The 21,187-nt window shown below is 54.7% G+C and overlaps 12 protein-coding genes across 12 annotated transcripts; 7 read left to right on the top strand and 5 right to left on the bottom strand.

The window, feature by feature from the left end:
• Positions 1 to 1,161: 1,161 nt before the first annotated feature.
• PG997_012236 (uncharacterized protein) lies at positions 1,162 to 2,356 on the top strand (the record flags this gene model as incomplete). Its single annotated transcript, XM_066816550.1, has 3 exons — positions 1,162 to 1,168; positions 1,752 to 2,047; positions 2,126 to 2,356. The coding sequence occupies 3 exons, from the start codon at positions 1,162 to 1,164 to the stop codon at positions 2,354 to 2,356; spliced, it is 534 nt and encodes a 177-aa protein (XP_066662242.1).
• A 945-nt stretch (positions 2,357 to 3,301) lies between these two features.
• Positions 3,302 to 3,904, top strand: PG997_012237 (uncharacterized protein; the record flags this gene model as incomplete). Its single annotated transcript, XM_066816551.1, has 1 exon — positions 3,302 to 3,904. One exon carries the CDS (start codon positions 3,302 to 3,304, stop codon positions 3,902 to 3,904), a length of 603 nt encoding a protein of 200 aa, XP_066662243.1.
• A 1,115-nt stretch (positions 3,905 to 5,019) lies between these two features.
• On the top strand, positions 5,020 to 5,298 carry PG997_012238 (uncharacterized protein; the record flags this gene model as incomplete). Its single annotated transcript, XM_066816552.1, has 1 exon — positions 5,020 to 5,298. The coding sequence occupies one exon, from the start codon at positions 5,020 to 5,022 to the stop codon at positions 5,296 to 5,298; it is 279 nt and encodes a 92-aa protein (XP_066662244.1).
• Positions 5,299 to 6,076: 778 nt separating this feature from the next.
• PG997_012239 (uncharacterized protein) lies at positions 6,077 to 7,099 on the top strand (the record flags this gene model as incomplete). Its single annotated transcript, XM_066816553.1, has 1 exon — positions 6,077 to 7,099. One exon carries the CDS (start codon positions 6,077 to 6,079, stop codon positions 7,097 to 7,099), a length of 1,023 nt encoding a protein of 340 aa, XP_066662245.1.
• A 557-nt stretch (positions 7,100 to 7,656) lies between these two features.
• Positions 7,657 to 8,049, bottom strand: PG997_012240 (uncharacterized protein; the record flags this gene model as incomplete). The annotated part of the gene is made up of 1 exon (XM_066816554.1): positions 7,657 to 8,049. The coding sequence occupies one exon, from the start codon at positions 8,047 to 8,049 to the stop codon at positions 7,657 to 7,659; it is 393 nt and encodes a 130-aa protein (XP_066662246.1).
• Positions 8,050 to 8,342: 293 nt separating this feature from the next.
• PG997_012241 (uncharacterized protein) lies at positions 8,343 to 8,528 on the top strand (the record flags this gene model as incomplete). Its single annotated transcript, XM_066816555.1, has 1 exon — positions 8,343 to 8,528. One exon carries the CDS (start codon positions 8,343 to 8,345, stop codon positions 8,526 to 8,528), a length of 186 nt encoding a protein of 61 aa, XP_066662247.1.
• Positions 8,529 to 9,275: 747 nt separating this feature from the next.
• Positions 9,276 to 10,421, top strand: PG997_012242 (uncharacterized protein; the record flags this gene model as incomplete). Its single annotated transcript, XM_066816556.1, has 2 exons — positions 9,276 to 9,848; positions 9,960 to 10,421. 2 exons carry the CDS (start codon positions 9,276 to 9,278, stop codon positions 10,419 to 10,421), a joined length of 1,035 nt encoding a protein of 344 aa, XP_066662248.1.
• Positions 10,422 to 10,792: 371 nt separating this feature from the next.
• Positions 10,793 to 11,680, top strand: PG997_012243 (uncharacterized protein; the record flags this gene model as incomplete). The annotated part of the gene is made up of 1 exon (XM_066816557.1): positions 10,793 to 11,680. One exon carries the CDS (start codon positions 10,793 to 10,795, stop codon positions 11,678 to 11,680), a length of 888 nt encoding a protein of 295 aa, XP_066662249.1.
• A 178-nt stretch (positions 11,681 to 11,858) lies between these two features.
• Positions 11,859 to 12,747, bottom strand: PG997_012244 (uncharacterized protein; the record flags this gene model as incomplete). The annotated part of the gene is made up of 4 exons (XM_066816558.1): positions 11,859 to 12,060; positions 12,239 to 12,508; positions 12,560 to 12,630; positions 12,691 to 12,747. 4 exons carry the CDS (start codon positions 12,745 to 12,747, stop codon positions 11,859 to 11,861), a joined length of 600 nt encoding a protein of 199 aa, XP_066662250.1.
• A 999-nt stretch (positions 12,748 to 13,746) lies between these two features.
• On the bottom strand, positions 13,747 to 14,511 carry PG997_012245 (uncharacterized protein; the record flags this gene model as incomplete). Its single annotated transcript, XM_066816559.1, has 3 exons — positions 13,747 to 13,812; positions 13,905 to 14,324; positions 14,410 to 14,511. 3 exons carry the CDS (start codon positions 14,509 to 14,511, stop codon positions 13,747 to 13,749), a joined length of 588 nt encoding a protein of 195 aa, XP_066662251.1.
• A 1,103-nt stretch (positions 14,512 to 15,614) lies between these two features.
• On the bottom strand, positions 15,615 to 16,265 carry PG997_012246 (uncharacterized protein; the record flags this gene model as incomplete). Its single annotated transcript, XM_066816560.1, has 2 exons — positions 15,615 to 15,780; positions 15,859 to 16,265. 2 exons carry the CDS (start codon positions 16,263 to 16,265, stop codon positions 15,615 to 15,617), a joined length of 573 nt encoding a protein of 190 aa, XP_066662252.1.
• Positions 16,266 to 18,547: 2,282 nt separating this feature from the next.
• PG997_012247 (Cloroperoxidase) lies at positions 18,548 to 19,749 on the bottom strand (the record flags this gene model as incomplete). Its single annotated transcript, XM_066816561.1, has 5 exons — positions 18,548 to 18,693; positions 18,783 to 19,054; positions 19,179 to 19,382; positions 19,553 to 19,589; positions 19,656 to 19,749. 5 exons carry the CDS (start codon positions 19,747 to 19,749, stop codon positions 18,548 to 18,550), a joined length of 753 nt encoding a protein of 250 aa, XP_066662253.1.
• Positions 19,750 to 21,187: the final 1,438 nt, after the last annotated feature.

Raw genomic sequence — 21,187 nt, forward strand, 5'->3', positions numbered from 1 at the left:
GACAGGCAACACGGTACTGCTTGTTAGTTTTCACCATCGCCACTATCCTCCCCATCTCTCTATATATATCCCCAAAAACCCAGATGAAATTTCGGGAGAGCCGTGGTGAGCGTCTTGCGGGTCATGGCCCATCTGCCCGCGAGGGGAAAGAACAGATTCGAAGCGTTATTCGCTCATGGAGTTTCCTGGCAAGTGTGGAATAGAACGAGCTCCTGTCTCGTTCCAGCTGGTCTTCCGATGCACAACGATGGATGTTGTAGACATCGGCGCGGGCGTCGGACTCCAGGAATCACCATCGCCGAATGGCCTAACTCCACGTGGGATAAACATGTCAGAGTGGCAGTGAGAGTATAGAACGAACCCACGCCTTCCGATGCATTCTGCACGTGCCTGACTCGAGCCGATAGGTCAAATCTTGGTAAGAAGAGATATCTACCGGCTAGATCTCGGAATACCCTGGTATGTCCGATCGCTTTGTTGGATACCCGATACCCGGACCCAGGGAAAATCGTATCCATGCGTCATGTATGTCATAGCGATAGCCAGGGGTGGACGGGAAGTGCCGGGAGGGGACCACAACTTAAACATCACGGAGGCAAGGATAAGCTGGGAAATTTCAATTGTTAGGTCGTATACTAAAGTTGAGCCTCCTTTCAAGGTTACAAATTTGCGCCCAGTATTACACGGCTCCGGGTAAGGTTACATCAATACCCGATTTCTTTTCTCGACTAGGTATAGAAACGCCACATACCCTCGACTAGCTTCAACGAGACACTATATTCTGTTGCAAAAGTACCTGCAGATCATATCGTATACCTGCAAGCGGATCCCGGCATGTGTCCCACGTCTAGCCACGCAGCCCCTGGTCAGTCACAGGCGGTGCTACTGAGTGTTGTGGTTCAGGATATACGCGCACCCTTCAGCGGAAAAAGATTCTTGGCATCCGTGGATGCTACGCAATCATGTTCGTCCTTATCTTCCGACTACTGCAAGATCTTGGATGGGGGGATACCTTGCCATGCGCCATTTTTAGTAACAGTGTCGCATTGAGTCATATACCACTATTGCCGTACGCTTTAGTGGAGTTCCACTTTTGCGTGCGACAAACAGGGATCGAGTAGCGTATGAAAATTGCGCGTGTATACTCTCACCGTTCCAATAATGCGAGGTATGTATCAATACGAGGCATAATGGGACGTATCTACGTATGCTATTTACTGAATCAGGTCTCAAAATATTCCCACGCAGTAGCATACCTGTATACTACACTATATAAAAACACGGTTGTCCCAATCTTGCAGACGAAACATACTCACCCATCTCACGTGAAGCATGAGGGCCCTCGTCTGCCAAGTTCTTCCTGTAGGGTCATAACTTCATAGGGAAATACGCTCAGATGTTCTTTTACGTCGTTGAAGATAGCCTGACGGGGCCGTCTTCGTACGTCCGATATGAACAGCCCCCACTCCTGCTTTTGCTGGGCGAACCGGGCCGTGAGGGGAGACCTTCTCATGGGTTGGGTGAGATTTGTAGTCGAGAAAGCGCTGTCGTACCTCCCGGGTTTAGCCCCCCCTTTTCGGTCAGCCAAATAATATATAAGACTGCCTTCCCTACAAGTCCCTTCCATGTATTCTCAACTTCCCTCCTCTCCTTCCTTTCCCTCAAGGTTGACCTACCTGACACGCCACGCCGATTCAACCATGGAGGCAAAGATACCAAGCGCTGACATGGTTGAATATACAATGAGACAGGTATCGGGCGCGGTTTATTCAATCACTATGTGGCGCAAAGCAACATCGTGCTTATCGCGGCTGTGCGCGACGTCGAGGGAGCGCAGGGTCTGCTATCAGTCCCGCGTGGCGAGGGGACGCAGATGCACGTGGTGAATATCGACTCGGCATCACGGACGGACCCGTTCGCCGCGGTGATGGAGCTGCAAGAGAAACGAGGCGTTCACCACATCGATGTCGTGGTCTCCAGCGCCGGAATCGTGCGGCTGCGAGCCACGGAGCAGCTGCCGCTCGACGAACTGGAAGAAGTGCTGCGCGTGAACTCTTTCTCCGTCTTACTCCTAGACCAGGCAACCTTGCGGCTGCTTCGTAACGCTGCTGCCATTGCCCAATAGTCGCCCCGTTTCGTCTTCATCAGTGCCGCTGCCGGTAGCCTCAATGACATGCCAATGTATCCCTATCCCAACCCAAGCTACAAAGGCTCAAAGGCCCTGGCCAACGTCCTTGTCGTCAAGATGGGAATGGAGAACGAAGGTGCGCGAGCCTTTGGGTTGGAGAAAGCCACCCTCACTTTAGAGAAGAGCAGTGAGAACACAGCGTATACTGTAAGCGTGGCCCACTTGTAGTCTCGCAGCCGATCCACATGATGTGATCAAAGACATTTAGAAAATCTGGATGACAAGCTCGTGTAGTGAAGAGCGGAGGTTGACTGGAAATGCAAGCTTGCCTGAGTGGATACAGACTGCCCGGTCTTGTTGTCGATTGTATATACTTACTCACCCCTTGCAAGCCTGGGCTAACAAGCTTATATGCCACGAGGTACTTTTCGTCCAGCCCCTGCTCTCAGACCCCGGTAACGTACCCCTGCCACCCCGCAGCAGTTCAGAAAAGATCCCGTCAAGCTTTGTCCCTCCGTCAGGCTATCGATATGGCATATTGCTGTGCCGCGATTAGGTTTAGACTCTAGCCGATTCGAGCGGCCATAATTCTATATATATACTAATAGATGGAGCAGACATGGAGCATTGTCTCCAGAGGCTCGTCCGTAACTTTTGCACCTTTGGTCGGCCCAGGTTCTTTTCGTTCGTCCGCTCACCTCTCAACATCGTTGTCGATAGGACTCTCTCGCCAATGCGCGGACCAACGCCTCGGGGAATTGCAGGTAGCTTTTGTCATTTTTCCATGCTTTGGCAATGAGGTGGAAACCTGCACGTGCTCGGGATGGGACTTTTGGTCGGTTGGCTGCCCGAAAGTGGCGGCCGGGTGGATGTGATAATGGATAGTCGGCAAGCACGCGCTGGGCACATCGTGAAGCCAAAGGTCATGCTGGATATGAACTCATCTGGAATGGCAATGTACAAACCAAATGAGCACAGACGGTCGGGACCCGAAGCCGTTGTGTCCATGATGAGGAATATGTATATATATATATAAAGCCAAGGGTTTCTGCTCTCGAGACTTTCGTTTCTGTTATTCATCTCAACGCATTCGATAGTCTCGCTTTCACATTTAACGTTTCACTATAACGACACCGTTGAACACCTTCATCACTGCCTCTTCCCATATTCACGATGAAGTTCTCCCCAGTCGCCGTCACCGGCCTTATGGCCTTCTTGTCTGCCCCTGCCACTGCGGCCCCCGCCCCGGGGTCTGAGCCGGCCCCGGTCGATTTCTACAAGGCGTCCGGCATGACCGAGATGAAAGACGGCTTGTACCGCCTGGCCTACGACGCCGACGGCGCTCCCCGGATCCACTTCACCCCGCCCAGCGCCGCCGCACTGGCGATCCGTGGCGCGAACACCACCACCAACACCAACGCCAACAGCACTGCTGCTGCTGTTGCCGGCGGGATCTCCCTGTCCGAGCGGTCAGAGGGCTGCGACAACTTCCGCCTCGACGGCCAGGACACTGACGCCGCCAACGCGGACCTCCAGGCGGCCTGCGGCGACGGGTACGAGGGCACCGTCTGGTCGCAGTCGGGCGACACGGTCGCCTTCTACTGCCAGTACGCGTCGGCGCCGCGGTGTCGGGCGCGCGAGAGCCGCAACGCCAACTACTGGATCACCAAGAAGTGCGGGCGGTACTGGGCCGGCAGCTACGAGTCCCAGGGCCGCAAGTACGCTTATGGCTACACTGACCCCAAGCGTCACAACTTCTGCGGGATCTGGCTCTGATTTGGGTTTTTTTTATTCGGTGGTGCTTGCGAGACTTGTGGCGGGATGAAGGGGCAGGGACTTTGAACGGGATGGAACGATCCTTTGATGATGGCAGCATGTGTAGGAGGGCGGAGGATGGGGGCGCACGAGGGGTCGAATTCGAGGCACATGGACGAGAGTAGCAGGGTAGGGTAGCCGAAACAAACGTAAACATCCGACATCTCTTCAAGTGTGTGCTCTTGTGATTTGTTTTTCCTTCTTCTTCACTACTCTACAGCACATCTCCACACCAATACACAAATGCCCGCGGCGTTTTTCATGATTGCTTTCTGGTATACGTACAAGGGCCCTGCGAGGTTCAATGGCGCTTAACCGCGGCTGTTGAGGTGGTACCGCTTTAGTGAGGCTTGTCGGCACTAGGGTGGATATGGATATCCCTACCTAACCTACGCGGGAGCTAGGGACGGCGTTCTCTTCGCGGCACGCTCCCGTCCCAATGTCACTTGCTACTATCGACCCCTTGTCGCGTGGGGGTCACTTGCTGCTTACTGTCCCTATGCAGCCGTTCGTGCCGGTTATCCTGATGGCGGGGCCCTCAATCGCCTGTCTTGCTTTCTCTGTTGGGCCATCGGTCGCGTGACAGGTGGCCCGGCCGTCCAAGAAGCGAATGAATGAATCCTACCCGCCCAGAAAAGACTATTTGATGGACCGAAATGGACGAAGCAGGTCGGTACTTTTCGAATGGAGAGGGTGGAGTGCCTGCCGATCCACCAACCGCGCCCCAGTCGTGCGTCAGGGCCCCCTACCAGCTAGAGGTTTCCCCCGTGGATTTAGTGCTGTAAGTACTCTATTTATGGGCAGTTGCACCGCTCTTTGCGCCGTAGAGGCCCTGCATACTTTACTGCCTCTGCGATTTCCTTCTTCCTCTCCGCTCGACCAGATTGGATCAGTCACGACCCCGCCTGCAAATTACAAGACTTGGCCGGCTCCTCTTCCACGACTGCAAGAGCCTCAGCTGGTACCCAAGCCTCCTCAATCCTCTTTCAGACTCAACTACTTCCTTTTCATTGAGAACCACAATAAGCCGAACGTTCAGACGCTCAGAGCTATCCGGGTCGACTTGCCGGGCAATGATGGCCCGCCCTCTTCTCGACATAGGCATCTGGTCCAAGGTCCCGCCAGTGGCCCGGTTCTGCGAGCACCCCGATGGCGTAGGATACCGAGCGGCCTGTATGCACCTGCCGACGCCCGAGTTCCTATGGGCCATCGGGATCGCCCTGTTCGTGTGGTTCTTGCCCGACATGATTGTGCTGGCCACCGACGCTTTTGCGTTTCTATACCTGACGTACCACAGGCGACGTCATGAGCTTCCCGAGATTCGACGCAGAGCGGCCGCTCGCTTAGCCCACTAGGTAGTCGAAAATGCACATGCCTTTGGACGACCGCTTCATACCCGTTCCGCAGGAGATCCGCAAAAGCTTGGTTTGGTGTGGAACCGACAGGATTCAGCCGTTTTGTAACTAGTTTGGCGAATGGCTTCATTATTCAATGTACTTTTGCTTGCCGCAACGGAAATAAAGGACGTAGGGAGTTGGTTGACACGTTTATTACCCCAATTCACCGCCTCCGGCCACTTGCCCACCCATGAGATCTGCACCGAAGTAGTAAGCCTAGAGACGAACTTGCCCCAGAGAAACCTCAGCCGCATGCACGCACCAGGGGGCTTTTCGTTGACCCCCCACGCCCATGGCCCATCTTACCACCAGCAAACCCCCACATGCAGGGCAGGAAAGATACTATTTCGAGCTTTGGCTATCCGTAAGGCTAGCGATTGCCCCCCTGTTGGCAACGAAAAGTCCTTCCGGGAAGGCGCCGGGGATAGATACTCGCATGGCCTGCGTCGCGTTTGTCTGGGTCGAGCTGTTGAGGGCTGAGATATCGAATGGGCCGATCATGGACATAGCCCTCCAAGCGAGACTTGAACAGGTATTGCAACCCCACAGGAGGCAGGCAGAATCGTGGAAGACAGAGGCAATGGGAGGATGCAGTGAAGACGCTGCTTGGGAGCCCAAGAGCCCGTGTCTATAAGAACAGACTGCAGCCCGAGTTGAAATCTCAAGTCTCTATCCTCATCACCCACCCTCATCAGCACACTTGGCAACCTTGTCCTATCATCCTCTATCTTACGCCATGTACAACCTCAAGCTCGCCACCTTCGGCCTCATGGCCACGGCGGCTCTGCCCACCATGGCCTACCTCCCGCCGCACAAGCGCTCCGAGTCGGCCGTCGACCTGGGCACGCTCGAGAGCCTCGAGAAGTTCTACGAGCACCTCGGCCTCGACTCCGCCGCCGCCAACTGGGAGGCCATCGAGGAGCTCGAGACCCACGACTTCGAGGCCATCGCAGCCGAGGACGCGGCCCGGGCTGCTTCTTCGGCCGTCACCGTCCGCTCGAGCCCGGCCGCGACCCCCGAGAACATGGGCCTCGCCGCCCGCCAGGACGCGGACCAGTGCGCCAACCAGACGGGCTTCGCCCAGATCCTCTGCGCCAACATGCCGTCGCGCGCGGCCTGGTGGACGGCCGGCGGCGCCATGGCCATCTGGTACACGCCCGACCTCATGATCAAGTTCGCCGACGCCATCGCGCACGTCGTCAAGACCGCGCGCAGCCTGCGCCAGGTCAAGCCGGCCGGCGAGCTGGGCGCCCGCCGCGCCCAGGGGCCGGGTCGGCAGTTCAAGTTCTCGGTGCCCGTCTTCCGCGAGGAGGGCAGCAGTCCCTTCCTCGCGCCCCTCGCCACGCGCGGCGAGGCCCGGAACGGCACGGGCAGCGACGCCGCGGACGTGCAGATGCACAACAACTTCCACTTCGACGAGGACGAGGGCGTGCTGCACTACATGGGCACGCGCGCCGCGCTGGCGGCCGACGAGGTGATGCCGTCGGCGCGCCGCGGCACGAGCGAGAGCCGCCGCCGCGGGCAGACCAAGAACTACACGATTGTGGTCCAGGCGACGGCGCTCACGTCGGCCTCGACCATCGCCTCGGAGCAGTGCATCGGCAGCGTCATCAAGTACCACATCAACCGCGCCACGGAGCAGGACCGGTTCCGGTGCGTGGGAGTCGACAACCGCGGCAGCTGGAAGGTGGCGCTCCACGTGAATGTGAACAGGGGCCGGAACAACGGCGGGGAGTACGGGACTTGCTGCGAGTTTTAGGTCGGGAATGGAGTAGGGGGAAGACCGATGACTGTGTCCCTGTTGATCTGTCGAGCGGCGAGGGATGGCGTATTGCGATGGGGATGTTTCTCGAAAGCAAAGCAAAGCATGGCGGAGAAATCTATGGTGGATGTAAGGAAACTACAGACTGAGCAGACAAATTGTATAGAAATCAGATACTGGCGGCTGGTTATCCCAACCCGCTGCTCATAAATGCGTGGATGCAGTCTCGATTTCTTATACCTCCGTGAACGTGAATATCATTGGTGTTCCGCGTGACAAAGTGACACATCTGCAGATTATCTAAATGAGAGATAGAAGAGACATATATATATATGGCAATCACATCGTGGCTTATCGAGACTTTCTTTCGTCTTGGTCTTTCGGGTCTTCCTTTCGTGGCTGTCCCCCCTCTCGTGAAGGTTTTTCCACCTACCGTCGTATCAAGTCATCTCCTGTATTGAGTCTCACCCTCAGGGGTACCGATGATTAAGCCATTCCCAACCCTGATGCCTCACCCAAGTAGGGAAGGCGCCTGCAAAAAACGCAATGCAACGCTAGGCGCGGCGGCCCGTCCAACCAGCGAAGCCCGCGGCGGCCAGCAGCCAAGAACTGGCCAAGCGGAAGGCCGCCTTGCGCGGGTTCCCCTCCTTCCACACGACGTAGCTGTCGACGAGGCCGGCGTAGGCGCCCAGGATGGCGAGGACGGTGTCGCAGGCCGCGCGCTGGCGGGTGAAGTAGAGGGCGAACAGGCACATGCCCAGGACGGTCGTGCGGGCGTTGTTGATGTGCATGACGGCGGCGGCGCCCGGCGTGCTGGCGATGCGGTCCGGCAGGCCAAACTCGAGCATGGCCGCCCGCGGGTCAAAGTACGACCACAGGCCCCCAAAGGTCATGGTGCTCGCGGCGATGAGCGCGGGGATGTGGCGGGGGCTGAATTGCTCTGACATGTTGTCCTTTGTGAGTGGTAAGGGGGTGAGCAGCTAGATGCACTAGGCAAAAGGGCCGAGAAGTATTACTGTTGTTGCTAAGTAGATGGGCAGCTTTGCCTCCGAACGACTTTTGAACTTGGTCTGACGCTGGTGTTGTCGATGGCCGAGGCAAGAGGCGCCTAAAATAGGCACCGCAACAAAGGGAGGAGATGGGGGCTGAGGCTTGGCCTTGGCCTTGGCGGGATGAGTGCAGTGTGACCAGTCACAGCCGGCCGATCTTTGTCTGATGCGAGTATGTACCTCTTGCGGGCATGAGTCGGGATCCCAAGAACCATGCGTCCCCGGACGAGTTCCACGGTTTTCGGTTTGTCGAGCCCGAAATCCTGAGCCGATACTCCGCGGAGGTCTCGACGCGCGATTTCCAGATGCCCGAGGGCGCGGGGCCGGCGCAGTTCACTGACATGTCGGGGCTGCCGTTCTGGGCGTTGGGAAGATGACATGGTAAGTCCCTCTCCCCCTCTTGTGTAACTGTTCTTACCTTCTGATCGAAAATTGTTTATAGTGGTGGGAGGTTCTATGCATCGGTTGCTATCAAGACGCTGCTCGGGGTATTCCTCACGAAATGGGCCTGATGTTGGCGCAACTGTTATGGTTTCGAGTTCACTCGGTACGGTGGTTCTTATAGATTTGAGTTTCTAAATCTCTGGTAATCATAGAATTGCCTGATCTTGAGGATGTCTGGGACTTAGTCGAAGTAGGTATAGCTTCCTTCAAAGGTATTGGTCGGGAATCACGACTCCGAGAATTCCCTTCCAAAAAGCCGCACGATGCCGCATTCAAGCCTGGACCCCTGTAACACCCACACCCACATCTTCGCAGATCGTCCGCTAGATAACCGGGTCTTGTGAGCGATGAGAATCCACATCCGCCGTAGCCGTTGGCATACGGACATGGCCAACAGCTGTCCAGGTCCGAAAGTCCGCTTCTTGCCAAGTGGTTAGCGGGGGCGGCAGAGTCGGTATCGGGCCGCTCCATCATCACCTGTAGGGGTTTCCCATTGGTTTATCGTGATCATGAGCCCACACTCGCTCGCTCGGATCGCTGGACTTGCAGCAAACGTCTGATCTGTGATTAGTCATACTACGTATCTGCCAAGAACTCTATTCGACCCCCCTTCTTCGAGTACGGGTGTTGCCAAATGTAGTGATACCTGTTACGCGACTGTGATCTTCGACATACAGAAAATGCATCAGTCCAATATCGCCCAGACCGTAGCAGCAGCAGCAGCAGCAGCAGGAGAGACGAAAGGGTTCGCGACCGGGGACGGTACGAATTACGTCTACGACTATTTCCCCGCCGCCAACGAAACCCTGCCGACGTTCCTGCTCCTCCATGGCTACCCCTCGTCCCGCCACAGCTGGCGGCACCAGCTGGCCGCCCTCGCGCAGCTGGGCTACGGCGTGCTGGCGCCGGACCTGCTCGGCATGGGCAACAGCGACAAGCCCACCCACATCGAAGCATACCGCTCGAAGCGCATCAGCGGGCACCTGACCGAGCTGCTGGACCACGAGTCGCTCGGCAAGAAAGTCATCGGCGTCGGCCACGACTGGGGCGTCGCCGTCTTGTCCAAGGTGGCCGTCTGGTATCCCGACAGGTTCTCGGGCCTCGTCTTCCTCAACTCGGCCTACTTCCCGCCGGGCGTCTTCTTTGATTTGGACGCGATCAATCGGAAGACGCTCGGGACGCTGGGATACGCGCAGTACGGATATTGGTACTTCTTCAGCTCTTTCGACGCGGGACCCCTGATTAGCGAGAAGGTTGGTAATATTACACTGTGTTCCGTGTTGAAATTACCTTGACCAAGAGAAACGGAGAGGAGGGAAGGGAGGGGAAGAAACAGTAACAAAGAGACTAACAATGAACGACAGCTTGAATCTTTCTTCCATCTACTCTACCATACCGACGCAGCCCAGTGGGGTCAAAACTTCGCCAACGTCGGCTCCGCCCGCGCCTGGCTTCAGGCCAACAAGACGCAACCGCTTCCCGCGTGGCTGGCGGAGGAAGACAAGGCGCGGTGGCTGTATCTCTACAGCCAGCCCAACGCGGCCGAGGCGTCCCTGAGCTACTACCGCGCGGTCATGCGGGGCATCTTCGACGAGGACGAGACCGGACTCCGCGACGAGGACAGGGTGCTCAAGGTCCCCGTCGTCGCCATCCAGGCCGCCAAGGATCAGGTTTCCACCCCCGAGGACATGACGGCCGTCACGAAGCCGTGGACCACCAACGGCTACACGGAGTATTTGCTAGATGCCGGGCATTGGGTTATGCTGGAGCAGAAGGAGAAAGTCACCTCGATCCTAGCGGAGTTTGCCAAGTCGCTCTCAGCCTAGCAATGGTTTTCATAAAAGCCCGTTAGGGGCCAGCAGGCATCAAACAGCCCAGCCGAAACGCCTGGACAGTTGGGGAAACAGTCCTTCGCAAGAACAAAGGGGTTGCGAATCAAATAGTGTGGCATCAACACAATACTCGGATTAAACAAAGGAAGCGATGCTCGAAGCCTGAGCATTGTAAGTATTTGAAAGCTATTGTGATAAAACACTCATCGTGTCACTGAACAGTTGCAGAGAAATCCGGTATACTTGGCTCTGGTATATATTACCTGTCGCTGCTATGGCTTCCGTTGCATATCAGACAACTCGACTAGCATCACCGCTACTCTACTACCATACCAACCCCTAAACGCATACCGCTATCCACAAACATGGCTTCCGGCAAATCCAACGCCATTCTGTCCCTCATTCCCCAGCTTGCAGGAGGAGCAACAGTTCGAGCGAGGGTCGATGATCTCATCAGGTACGTAAACATCCCGAAAGACGTGCTCTCTAGCGAGCCTGGACTAACAGACGGTGATGACCCCAAGATCTTGAACCTCGACTATCCTGCCGGCGTCAAGTGCCTCGAAGTATACCTGGGTTTTGCTGAACTGACCATCCGCCCCCTGCAGCTCGAGCTCAAGGGCATCGAGGGGATCTGGTATCCCGTCTCGCTCGACTACGACACTTTCGAGGACGTGGTGCCGCTGCCGGGCAAGTCCGCGGAGCCCAGCGACCGCGTTTGCACGGTTAAGCACCCGCAGCTCAAGAGCTACGGCAAAATGGTCATGAAGATCGCTGAGCTGCCCGCGAACTGGCCAGCCCCCAACGGTGGACTCTTCTCCAGCAAGGCCAGTCTGGAAACCGAGATGGCTCGAGAGATCCGGATGCATCGCGACGTCGTAGAAACGGGACTCGGTATAGCTCCAGTCGTCTTCGGCCTGGTGACCGAGAAGGAGCGGGGGGTCATCGGATTCGTCATGGAGTACATTGAAGGGGTGCGCAGCTTCGACGAGCTCAAGAAGGAGGGATACCGGATGACGGATGAAGACAAAAAGGGTTGTCGGGACGTGCTGCAGAAGCTGCATGAGAAGGGATTCTTGCACGGTGATATACACCCCGGCAATCTTCTCCGTCGCCCAGATGGCAGTGTAGTCCTGATTGACTTCCAGGCCACGAGCCGGGTCAACAGCGAGGGAAATGTGGAGGGGTTTGCCGTAGCATCGCAGACCAATGAGCGTCAGATGAGTTTGGAGTCGTGGTTGGCTACATGGTAGTTGTGGTTTCCGAGCTGCATTAATCTTAGCGTAACCGGAACACTGGGAAGCCAGGTTTGATATAGGTAACTGTGGATAAATCATTTGGCAGAAGCTGGATCATGTTGTGTGATGTAAACACTGTGCTATCACCCCTATGTGGTATAATAGCCCTGAGCGAGAAAGGGCAGTATGCAAACTAGTAGTCGCAAACATAATCATCATCATAGCCACCATCATCGTAGTAGCCATCGTCATCATAACCACCATCGTCGCAGTAGCCACCATCATAACAGCCATCGCCATGTCCATAGGCTGTACCGCCTTCTTCGTCGTTCGGGACATCATTGCATCCATAGTCGACGGCATTGTCGAAACCACGATAGCCTGGCGCGTCGTAACTATTGCCGACGTTACCTGCCTGATGGTAGCCTTCTTCACCCTGTCTTCATCCCGAGACGTCGGCGGGTAATTGGTATTAGACGGGGCACGCTCCATCGAGGGAAGCCTAGAGGTTGGTCAGAGAACAGACAGATGTACCAGGTGGGATTCCTATAAACGCACGCAATTTCCTCGTACCATAGACCTAGAGAGTCGTTGGGAGTTGAGACTTGGCCATCCGAACGATCGTCTCTGGGTGACGAACGACGATAAGGCGAAGCATTGCGAGAGACCGAAGCGGATGGGTACTCCGACGAATCATCAAGACCCGCTTGGTCACCAGTACCAGGTCGGTCATTGTCGTCTGAGACGTAGCTACGGCCGTTGGGAGCTGTGTAGATGCTTCTGCCTCGACCGTTGTCGTAGTACGTGCTGCCGTCAGGGTTCCGGTAGTAGTAGCCGCCATCTCTATGAAAGTGTCAGCAGCTTGAGGTAGTCTAGGTTGGCTTCAATGCATACCGGTTCGAGTAATGGTAGTTGTTGCGGTTGGGTACGGAGCTTCCGTAATCGCGGTGGCAGTAGTGGTTGCCCTGCAAGTCGAGTCAGCGAGTCTAGTCATCCGTACTCAATTCGATGCCATGGGATTTTACCTGGCTGTTGACACCAGATGAGGTGATCCTGTAAGCTGGGTGGTTTTGGTAGGGCATCTTGGTGACAGCGGCCAAAGTCGGCCAGTGAGCACGCAATGGCAGAGAAGCAAGTAGCGCGTTGGATTAGGCAGAGAAGAAATGGCAATGGAAGACAAGAAAACGAAATCGTGAGGTCGAGTCACTTGGGTTCAGTCGCGGACAACATCAAAAGATGTGAGGCCTGCATCGACAATGTGAGCCTTACCGGAGAGGTAGCTTGGGTCAAAGAAGCCCTCGATTGATGAAAGCAAACGGAACTTCAAATGAACAAGAAGTGGATGCCTGACCAACTCGGTGCCTTCTATGCTATGACGTCGTTGCCGGTATCTTTCTACCCTTCTCTGGACCCTGGAACGGTTGTTCATACCACGCCTGTGAACTTGGACTACAGGCAGCGGGAGACAAACGGCTCACCAGCCAAACTTCCCGGGAAAGAGCCACCGCCCATGAAATATCAAGAGCATAGCCGCAGCAGCCACATGCAACCACGCGTGCCAAGAGGTACTGAGTTGTAACTTCCCTGAACAGGGCGTTGGGCTCAACTCGTACAGTTCTGGTTGGATAAGCTTATTTTCACCCCATTTAGTCCTCATCTCATATCGCGGCATGGTGCATAGACGCCAAAGATTCATCGTCGTCGCCCTCGTACCGAATTCTTGATGTTGTGAAGAAACAAAACGGCTGAGTTCATAAAATAGTGTATTCACATAACTTGCAGTAATAATACATGAGAAATAAATACAGCCACCCTTCAGAGACACCAGCATGGGACGAGAGTCACCAGACTGATGTCTCTATGTCCTCCGTCCCATTTCCTTCCTCCCAAAACCGCAAAAACCCGATCGATTGAAACAAGTGGCCCACGCGAAGACAACCAAAGAAAAAGCAAAGCAGAAGAGAAATAGGAAAATGTCGTGTATCATCGTTTCGTAATTTGACAGACTGCAAATGAGAGAAACTCCAAGTCATGATGGGCCCAATCACCATGTTCAGGTATATGGACGCAGATCTGGGCTCTTAGGCGCAGGTGAGGTCGCCGGTGGCCTGGTCGAAAGTGCAAGCGTTGGTGTTGCGATAAGCAAGCTGTTCGGTGAACTGTGTCAGTATTCACTCTTGAATTCTTCGCAGCAGAAATGATTGGAGCGAATTAGGGGGTGTTCCAAGAGGTCACGCACGTTCTGGTATCCGCCGTCGCTGTGGGTGTAGAAGGTGTTGGGCGCCTTCATGTAGAGGCAGTCGTAGTTGGTGTTGAGGGCGCCGAGCTTGAACGAGACGCTCGTCTTGCCGTCGGTGTTCTCGGGGTTCGAGACGCTGTAGTCCTTGTTATAGCAGGCCGCGGCCACGTACTTGGTCGCGTCCGGGTTGTTGTCCATCATGGCCTTGGTCGTGGCCCGGGTGAAGTCCTGCCGCGCCTGGTCCCAGTTGCTGATGTCCTTGACCAGCGCCGTCGCGGCGTTGACGGCCCGCGTCGTGAGGTCCACGACGATGGCCGTGCCGGCGGTGGTGACGATGGCCGTGAGGATCTCACGCTTCTGGATGTCGGCGCCGCCGTTGTCGTTGTCGCGCTTCTCTTGGGCTTGGCTTTCCCCGGAAGACTGGAGTAGAATTAGCATTGGGTTTCAGAATAGGGGAAGAGGGAGGCTGGGCTAAGTGTTTCGACGCCCTGACTTGGCAACGTACAGTAACCTCCCGGGAAAGTTGCGGGAGGCGAATGGCAAGAGCGTTGGCCGAAGACGAGGCAACGAGGACAGTGGTCAGAGCGGTGGCGATGGAGAACTGCATCTTGACGAAGTGAATGAAGTAAATTGGGTTGGAAGTTTGAAAGAATGTGTTGCAATATTGAAATGAGCGAATATTTGTTTGTGTAGTTGTGGAAGAGAAGACTGGATGCAGAGGAAAGAAAGGACATAGTATTTGAGGGATGAAGGTCAGCCTCTTATAGAGGCTCGAAAGGCAGTTCAGGGGCACAAGAGTTCAGCGTCGTGACAGTGCTTCTTACTCACCTCGCTGAAGTGGTCGTTGGGTCATGGGGCATTATCGAATAGATTCAACTCAAACTATATTACCAAGCCGGCGGTTTCGACAAAGCCGATATGATAAACTGGGAGCAAAATAAATGAAGACTCAAAGCCCAGAATGCCGACAACTGGCCGTTTGTTCCACTATAAACGGCTGATCGCCACGTGGCCAGGTGCGTCTATATTTAGCTACCAAATGCCCTTTGAGAAAAGAGGCTGACTGAACATGTTTGAGTTCGTCCGTACAAACTGGATGCATACGCTTCGAGAAGAAGCGGGGGAGGAATGTTTCGTCTGAAAGATCTCCAGGGTCCTTGGCTACAGCATGGGGCTGAGAGCAGACCAGTATAAGGTGCATCCCGGTTCGGCGGACCGATAGGATCATATTGAGTTTGCCGATCCGCGTCTATCGGCACCGTTGGGATGCATATACCGCATGAATTAATGCCAGTCTCCATTTGTCCGTGATCATTCCTATCATGCAAGTACTCGAGAAAACCATCAACTATCAATCCATTGAGTTTTTGTCTAGTTTCAGGGGGTCAGGCGGGACTTCTTCAACATTGTTTCGCTATATTAATACTATACTCGCAACCGTTTTTGGCACCAGTCAGGCTCCGTTCTTAATCTCTCATGTCAAGCAAGCTCCATGGGAACGCGGGAGAGTCGGGTACAGTAAGTGGCTTGTCCAAGTGAGGACAATGTATTAATGTGTTCGCAGATGCGACAAGTGATTGCTCAGTGCCTTCTCTAGGTATCTAAGGAACGTCAAAGTTATAATTAGAGATGCCAGCAGCAATATCCAGAATCGGTATGTTATCTTATTCATTAAGTCGTAAAGTTCGTTTCCCATCGCACACCACCGCTTCAAGCCACGGCCGCCATCTGGTAGGGCGTCAAGGAGACTGTCGAGGGCGCGCACTTCACCTCTCGGTCCGAGTAGACGTCACCAAGCTTCCAGTTAGGGTTCGTGGTGGTCTCGTCGGTGCAATCCAGAGTCAAGTTGACAGAGCCCCAGGCGGTGAAGCGAGAACTGACGTCATGGGTTAGCACTGGTGCCGACTATAACAACCACGCGAAATAGAGGGAAATGGGAGGGGAATCGACTTACGGCCACTGGGGGTCCTCGTCGCTGCAAACCCAGGTCTGGCTGATGTTGAGCTGGCCGCTGGGACGGCTGAAGTCGAATGTGGTCTGGGTGGTGGTTCCGTTGGGGCCACCCGTGCACGAGTACGGGATGTTGCCGTAGAAGAAGTCACTCAGTTGGCTGCTGTCGGCGCTGCATTGCACGTCGTACAGCAGGGCCGGGTTGGACAGGCTGAAGTTGACATATCCCCAGCTGTTTTGGTGGGCCGGCGTCGAGAAGATGTATGACGCGTGGTAGTCGAAGTTCTTGACCTCCCAGGCAAAGCCGTGGAAGGCGGCGGCGCTGCAGCCTTTGTTGTCGTCCCGTCTGCCAATGGGCGAGGCAGCTGCCAAGGGCAGGAGGGCGGCAAGGGCAATGACAAAGGACTGCATTCTGATACAGGTGTGCAGGGGAAAGAGAGATGCTGCAGATATCTGATAAAGAGCAAAGGCTTAAGATGTATGTGTGTAGGTCGCAAAGGCGATGATGGCGGGAAGCGTCGGACAGTGATTGAGGTTGGAGTGATCGCTGGAAACGTCAATGCGAATCGTGGAGACAAAGACCCAGATTATATAGCGAAGAGCCTGAGTGCCCGCCTGCCCGCAGCCCACTTCCCCGAGCGATCGGCCCATCGCCCACCAATTTTGCCTACTATTTCGGAACTAACGATGTGGGAAGAACAAACAGCCGGCGGTGGGATACGGACGGGAGTGACGTCGAACTTGGCGATCTTGGGCCCCGCCAGAGCTCGTATTGGCTTGGCAGAGGGACGAGAGGGAGGAGGGAGCTCACCTTTCAGCCCTTTGCTGAGAGCTGAAGCGCCTGCATTCCTGAGCTTTTTGGTGTGGTGGGGAGAGGCGGCATAAGGTTTCCGTGCCACCAGCCGAGCGGAGGGTTTCTGGAGACAGGTCGAGAGAACGACGCTATGCGATGAAAAGCACGGTTTGCTAAGCTGAAAGATCTGGAACTGCCGGAGGAGCCAGCCAATGGCTGATGTGCGCCATCGTATTTAGCGATGGGTAGCATGCGCTGCCGTCCGCCATGGGCGCAACTTTACTGCTGGCCTAGCCTCTCAATCACTCCCCGCGCCCCCGAGGGAACGTTACACGGCCAACATTCTTGCTGACGTTCGACCCGCTTGTGCCTCTCGCGGCCCAACCCATACGAGTTCACGGGCAGTTTCTTTGTCATCCGGAGCACGAACACGGCGTCCTCTGTCGACGCCTCTGATTCACTTTTCTATTCTTAGTATCGTATTGGCCAGTAAAATGACTTCTCGACCGGGCCGATCAGGACCTGAGGTCTCATCGCTCATCAACCTTTGCTGACCGCTTCGGTGGCTGGGGTACGTGCAGCAACATGCAACCTGTCGTCGAGTGTTGGGCCTATTGCCAGCGCACCCACTCGGCCAGCCGGCTCGACGGCAGCACCGAGTCCTCCGATGCAACCAGGGCTGCAAACGCGATCTTGCATCTCTATTTTACGCATTGGCTAGGTAGCTAGCTGGCGAGATACCGCGCCACGTCGTTTCCAGATCCGCTGCAACGTTGACACTTCGTTACCGCATTAACTCCAATATTCAAAGGCCTCGAAGTCGCCCTAGGATATGACAAGCAATGCTGCATGTCATATTCTCGACTCGGACAGCGGAGGCCATCGCGATGATATTGTGGTGCCTGGTGCCTGGCCCGATGTTTGGGTAGCGGTGCGGGGTCTCGTCGTTTGCTTCCGACGCAGGTCCGACGACGATACAGTCAGTCGGAAAGCCTAGGCAAAAAAGCTCCTTGGCTTCTATCCAGCCTCTCGAGCGCAGCGCAAGACTTGCGGAAACTGAAGCGCTCTTCCCTGTCCTCCCTGACTCGGCCAGGCACCTACTCCCGCATCCACGTCATGGCCGATTGCAGTCCCAGATGGCGCTGCAGAGCCGCTACCCGCAACAGCGCAGAGCTGATTCAGTGGCTTTAATTGAGTTTCGCGCGGTCAATCTGTCGTGGTAATGGATTTGACGGGGCGCCTCATAGATGCGCAGCTGTGGTCGGTCTTCCACACCTGGCGATGAAATCTCCGGGCTTCTACCACTACTTGCAAACCGAAATACATATTCTCGACACTTACTGAAGGGGGGAGGGGGTGCCCGGTCAGCTGAAGGGGAAGCCCAGCAGATTAATCGGAGATGCCCCAAGCAGTGAAGAGCCCTATGGTCTTATGCATGATCCCGCCGGGGTCAAGGTTGCAAGGTTGAGAGAGAGGCTGGGCCTTCCTTCCAGGGTCCTCACCAGCTCCACCCGGTAGAGTTGACCCTAGCCCGACCCGTCTCTGAGTTTATTTCTATACGCAGCGGCTACTCGTAGTAGAGCTCCTCCACACCTGCGCTTGGTCGTCTGCACCTGACGAGACTGCCCGCCGACGCCCGTCTCCGTGAGCAAAAAGTCTTTCACTCGGCTACAATGACCCTGAGAGACGGGAACGTACATGTCGGGTAGTTTATCACGTTTCCCGACAACGGATGAAACCGGTATCGTGTACATACAGAGGAGTTGGGAGGTTCTGTTTGCATTGAACAAGAGCTAGCACACACATCACGCGAGCGGATGATATCACCGACGCACTGCCGCTTGGTGTTGCCCAATTCCCCGAATGCTGCAATATCGCCCGAATGAGCGTTAGTGCCCGCCTAGCCATGCATTCCACGCCGAGCCAGCGTGCGTATGTCGGGGTCCGTCTCGTTGTAAAGCTTGCCCATGACATCCTGCAGCTCGACAAAAGTGACGAGAGGCTCCGGTCTCTGCCAGCCCAGCTTGGTGGGAAGCCTTTCGTTCTCTACCGCAAATGTCAGCAAACGCACTAGCTAGCCTAAACCTGTCTTCGTCGTTGTCGACTACGGCGAGGTGGGGGGATGGGTAATTTACCGAACAGGTATTCCACTACGTTCTTGCGTGCCGTGTGGTTATCCCGGTCCCCAAGGATAATGAGATACGCGGCTGCCTCGCCCAGACTGAAGCCCCTGCCGAGCGGGCTCAGACTGTACTCCGGGTTCGTCGCGTTGGAGGTCCGGATGCGCGCCTGCCGGGCCTGGGCCGCCATCGTGACGTTGATGACGGGGCCGTGCCAGTAAGACTGGGTCTCGGCAAAGATTTTGGGGTCGAACACGTCTTGAGGGCCGAAATGGGCATCTTGGCGGCTGTTTATGGTGCATCATGGAAACGGTTAACTAAGGAGAAGGTGTCTAAATAGGACGAAAGGGAAGGAGGGTGTGCTCAAATTTGTGCTTGCGGCAAAGGATGGATAATGCTGCCCCTTCTTACCTGAAACTGGCATCATGCTCTAGGACATTGTGTCGGCTTAAGTCCGCGAGTGAGTAGGCCGTTGCGTTTGGTACCGGGTTCGTTATGATTGCATTCTCGAAGAGGAACTGGCCGAGATCTTCGTCGATATTCAATGCGTCGAGGAGCGCCTTCTTGGTGATGGCGACATCGATGTTCTTGCCATCGTGTGGAAGATAAGCATGGCTGTTACATGTTCCCTGATTAGATATGTACAATCATCTGTTTCACCAAGGTATCGTTCGTCGCTTCGGTAATACCGGAGCAAGAAAATCGTGTCTCAGACTTGGAGACCTCGCTGCATGGCAGCAAGGTCACACAACGGGGCAAACAGAACAGACGGAATGTTGGTTTACTTTGCCAGGCTGTTCAACATGGGGCATGGCCCTCGTACTAATATGGAAAGTCAGTCACCCGTTTGCCAGGTCGTCCGACGTAAGAAGAAGATGTTTGTCTCACCATCGCCAGGTCCAGGGGGTGTCCAATGAAGATGGGGATGCGCATAGCCAAGTGTGGCTACCCAAAGGGTGATGATGATTGTAAAGAATTTCATTTTGCTCTCTTCCAAAAAACGGATATCGGTATGGTATACGGGAAGGAATACGACAGTTTAAGTTGCAATATCAAAGCAAGAATGGTAGCTGGCTATATATACCCATCAAAAACACAAGTCTTTCTGGTCAGCCTCGAGTATATGCACCTGAGATGTAACAGGATGGTTCAGATAGCGGAAGCTATACGAGTGCTAATTATTCTGCCTAATTTAACCCGTTCCCCAGCCAAAAAGCAGCTTCCTAATTGCGTATGCCGAGTCGGGCGGTTTGGTTTGCGCCACGAGGTACGGCACGACGCAAAGCTTCTTTAGCCAATAGCACAGCTAGATAGAGTATCGTGTGTGATAGGGGCGTCAATGCTTGAACATCTAGGACTATCAAATTTGTATAAAATGAATCCCTCATTTCCTCCAGCTACTACTCAGGAGGCAGGCAGACTACGACACCTCGCAGTGGTCAGGGTAAAGCGTTCGATGTGCAAGGTCGGCCAATGGAATCTTGGGTATACGTAATCCAGAACCACAGCCGTTGAAGCTACTGCGCCTTGAAGCATATGATGTATATATATGCATACGAGCATCATCTGGCTTCGTTGCGTTCCATGCTATTGGCGGGCTATTGCGGAGCAGACGCCACGCAATCTTGATCCCCGTATCCCAAGGAACTTTTCGTCTGGGCGGAGGTGGTGATCCCCTTACCCGAAACGGAAGTTGCAGGTCAATTGTAGATGCTTACTGGGCTGACGGCTGTCTTAGCGGAAATGTTCTGGAAGGATGTTCGGCCCCGAGGGGCTGAACAAGCGTAAGCGAACGCCAAACGAATGGTCCATCTCTCAAAGTCTTAGCCATTTATAGCAAAGAAGAGGTCTAATTCTGTGGACTGCGTCCAGATGATGAGTCTTCATGGAAGGTGAGTCTCTCCGAACAAAACGAAATCGAGATAATCGGTTTCAAGGTTATCCTTCAACTGGGATTACCCCTATCTGTCTATTTCGATGTCATTCGCTGACCGAAAAATTCTAATATAACTGCCGGTAGCTCCATCCTGGACTGTTCCTCCTTTATCGAGTACGAAATTATCTTAATCGCGCAGCCTAGGGCAGGAATCGCGAGCCCGTGCCGTTGTTCTTGCACACCCTCTTGTTTTCAAGTACTTGCGGCTGACAGGTGCCTAACGTGGCTAGCAGTGGTCTACCGGGTATCATATCATTGGGCAAATACCTTGCCCTGTACTGGGTAGCATCCAAAAGATGTCACATTGTCACCTTAAAAAATGGTAGTAATCCTATGAGTGTGGTGCGACATGTGAATAAGTGAGAGTAGCTCATTTTAAACCAACTTATGTTGCTCAAGTTCGATTATTACTGACTCACTTTGGTAGAGGACATATCCTAGATCCAACAATCCATGAATAGTTGTGGCAGTATGTCCACCCTAC

This window comes from Apiospora hydei, assembly GCF_038363865.1.
Source record: "Apiospora hydei strain CBS 114990 chromosome Unknown utg000009l_segment0_segment0, whole genome shotgun sequence".
Lineage (NCBI taxonomy): Eukaryota > Fungi > Ascomycota > Sordariomycetes > Amphisphaeriales > Apiosporaceae > Apiospora > Apiospora hydei.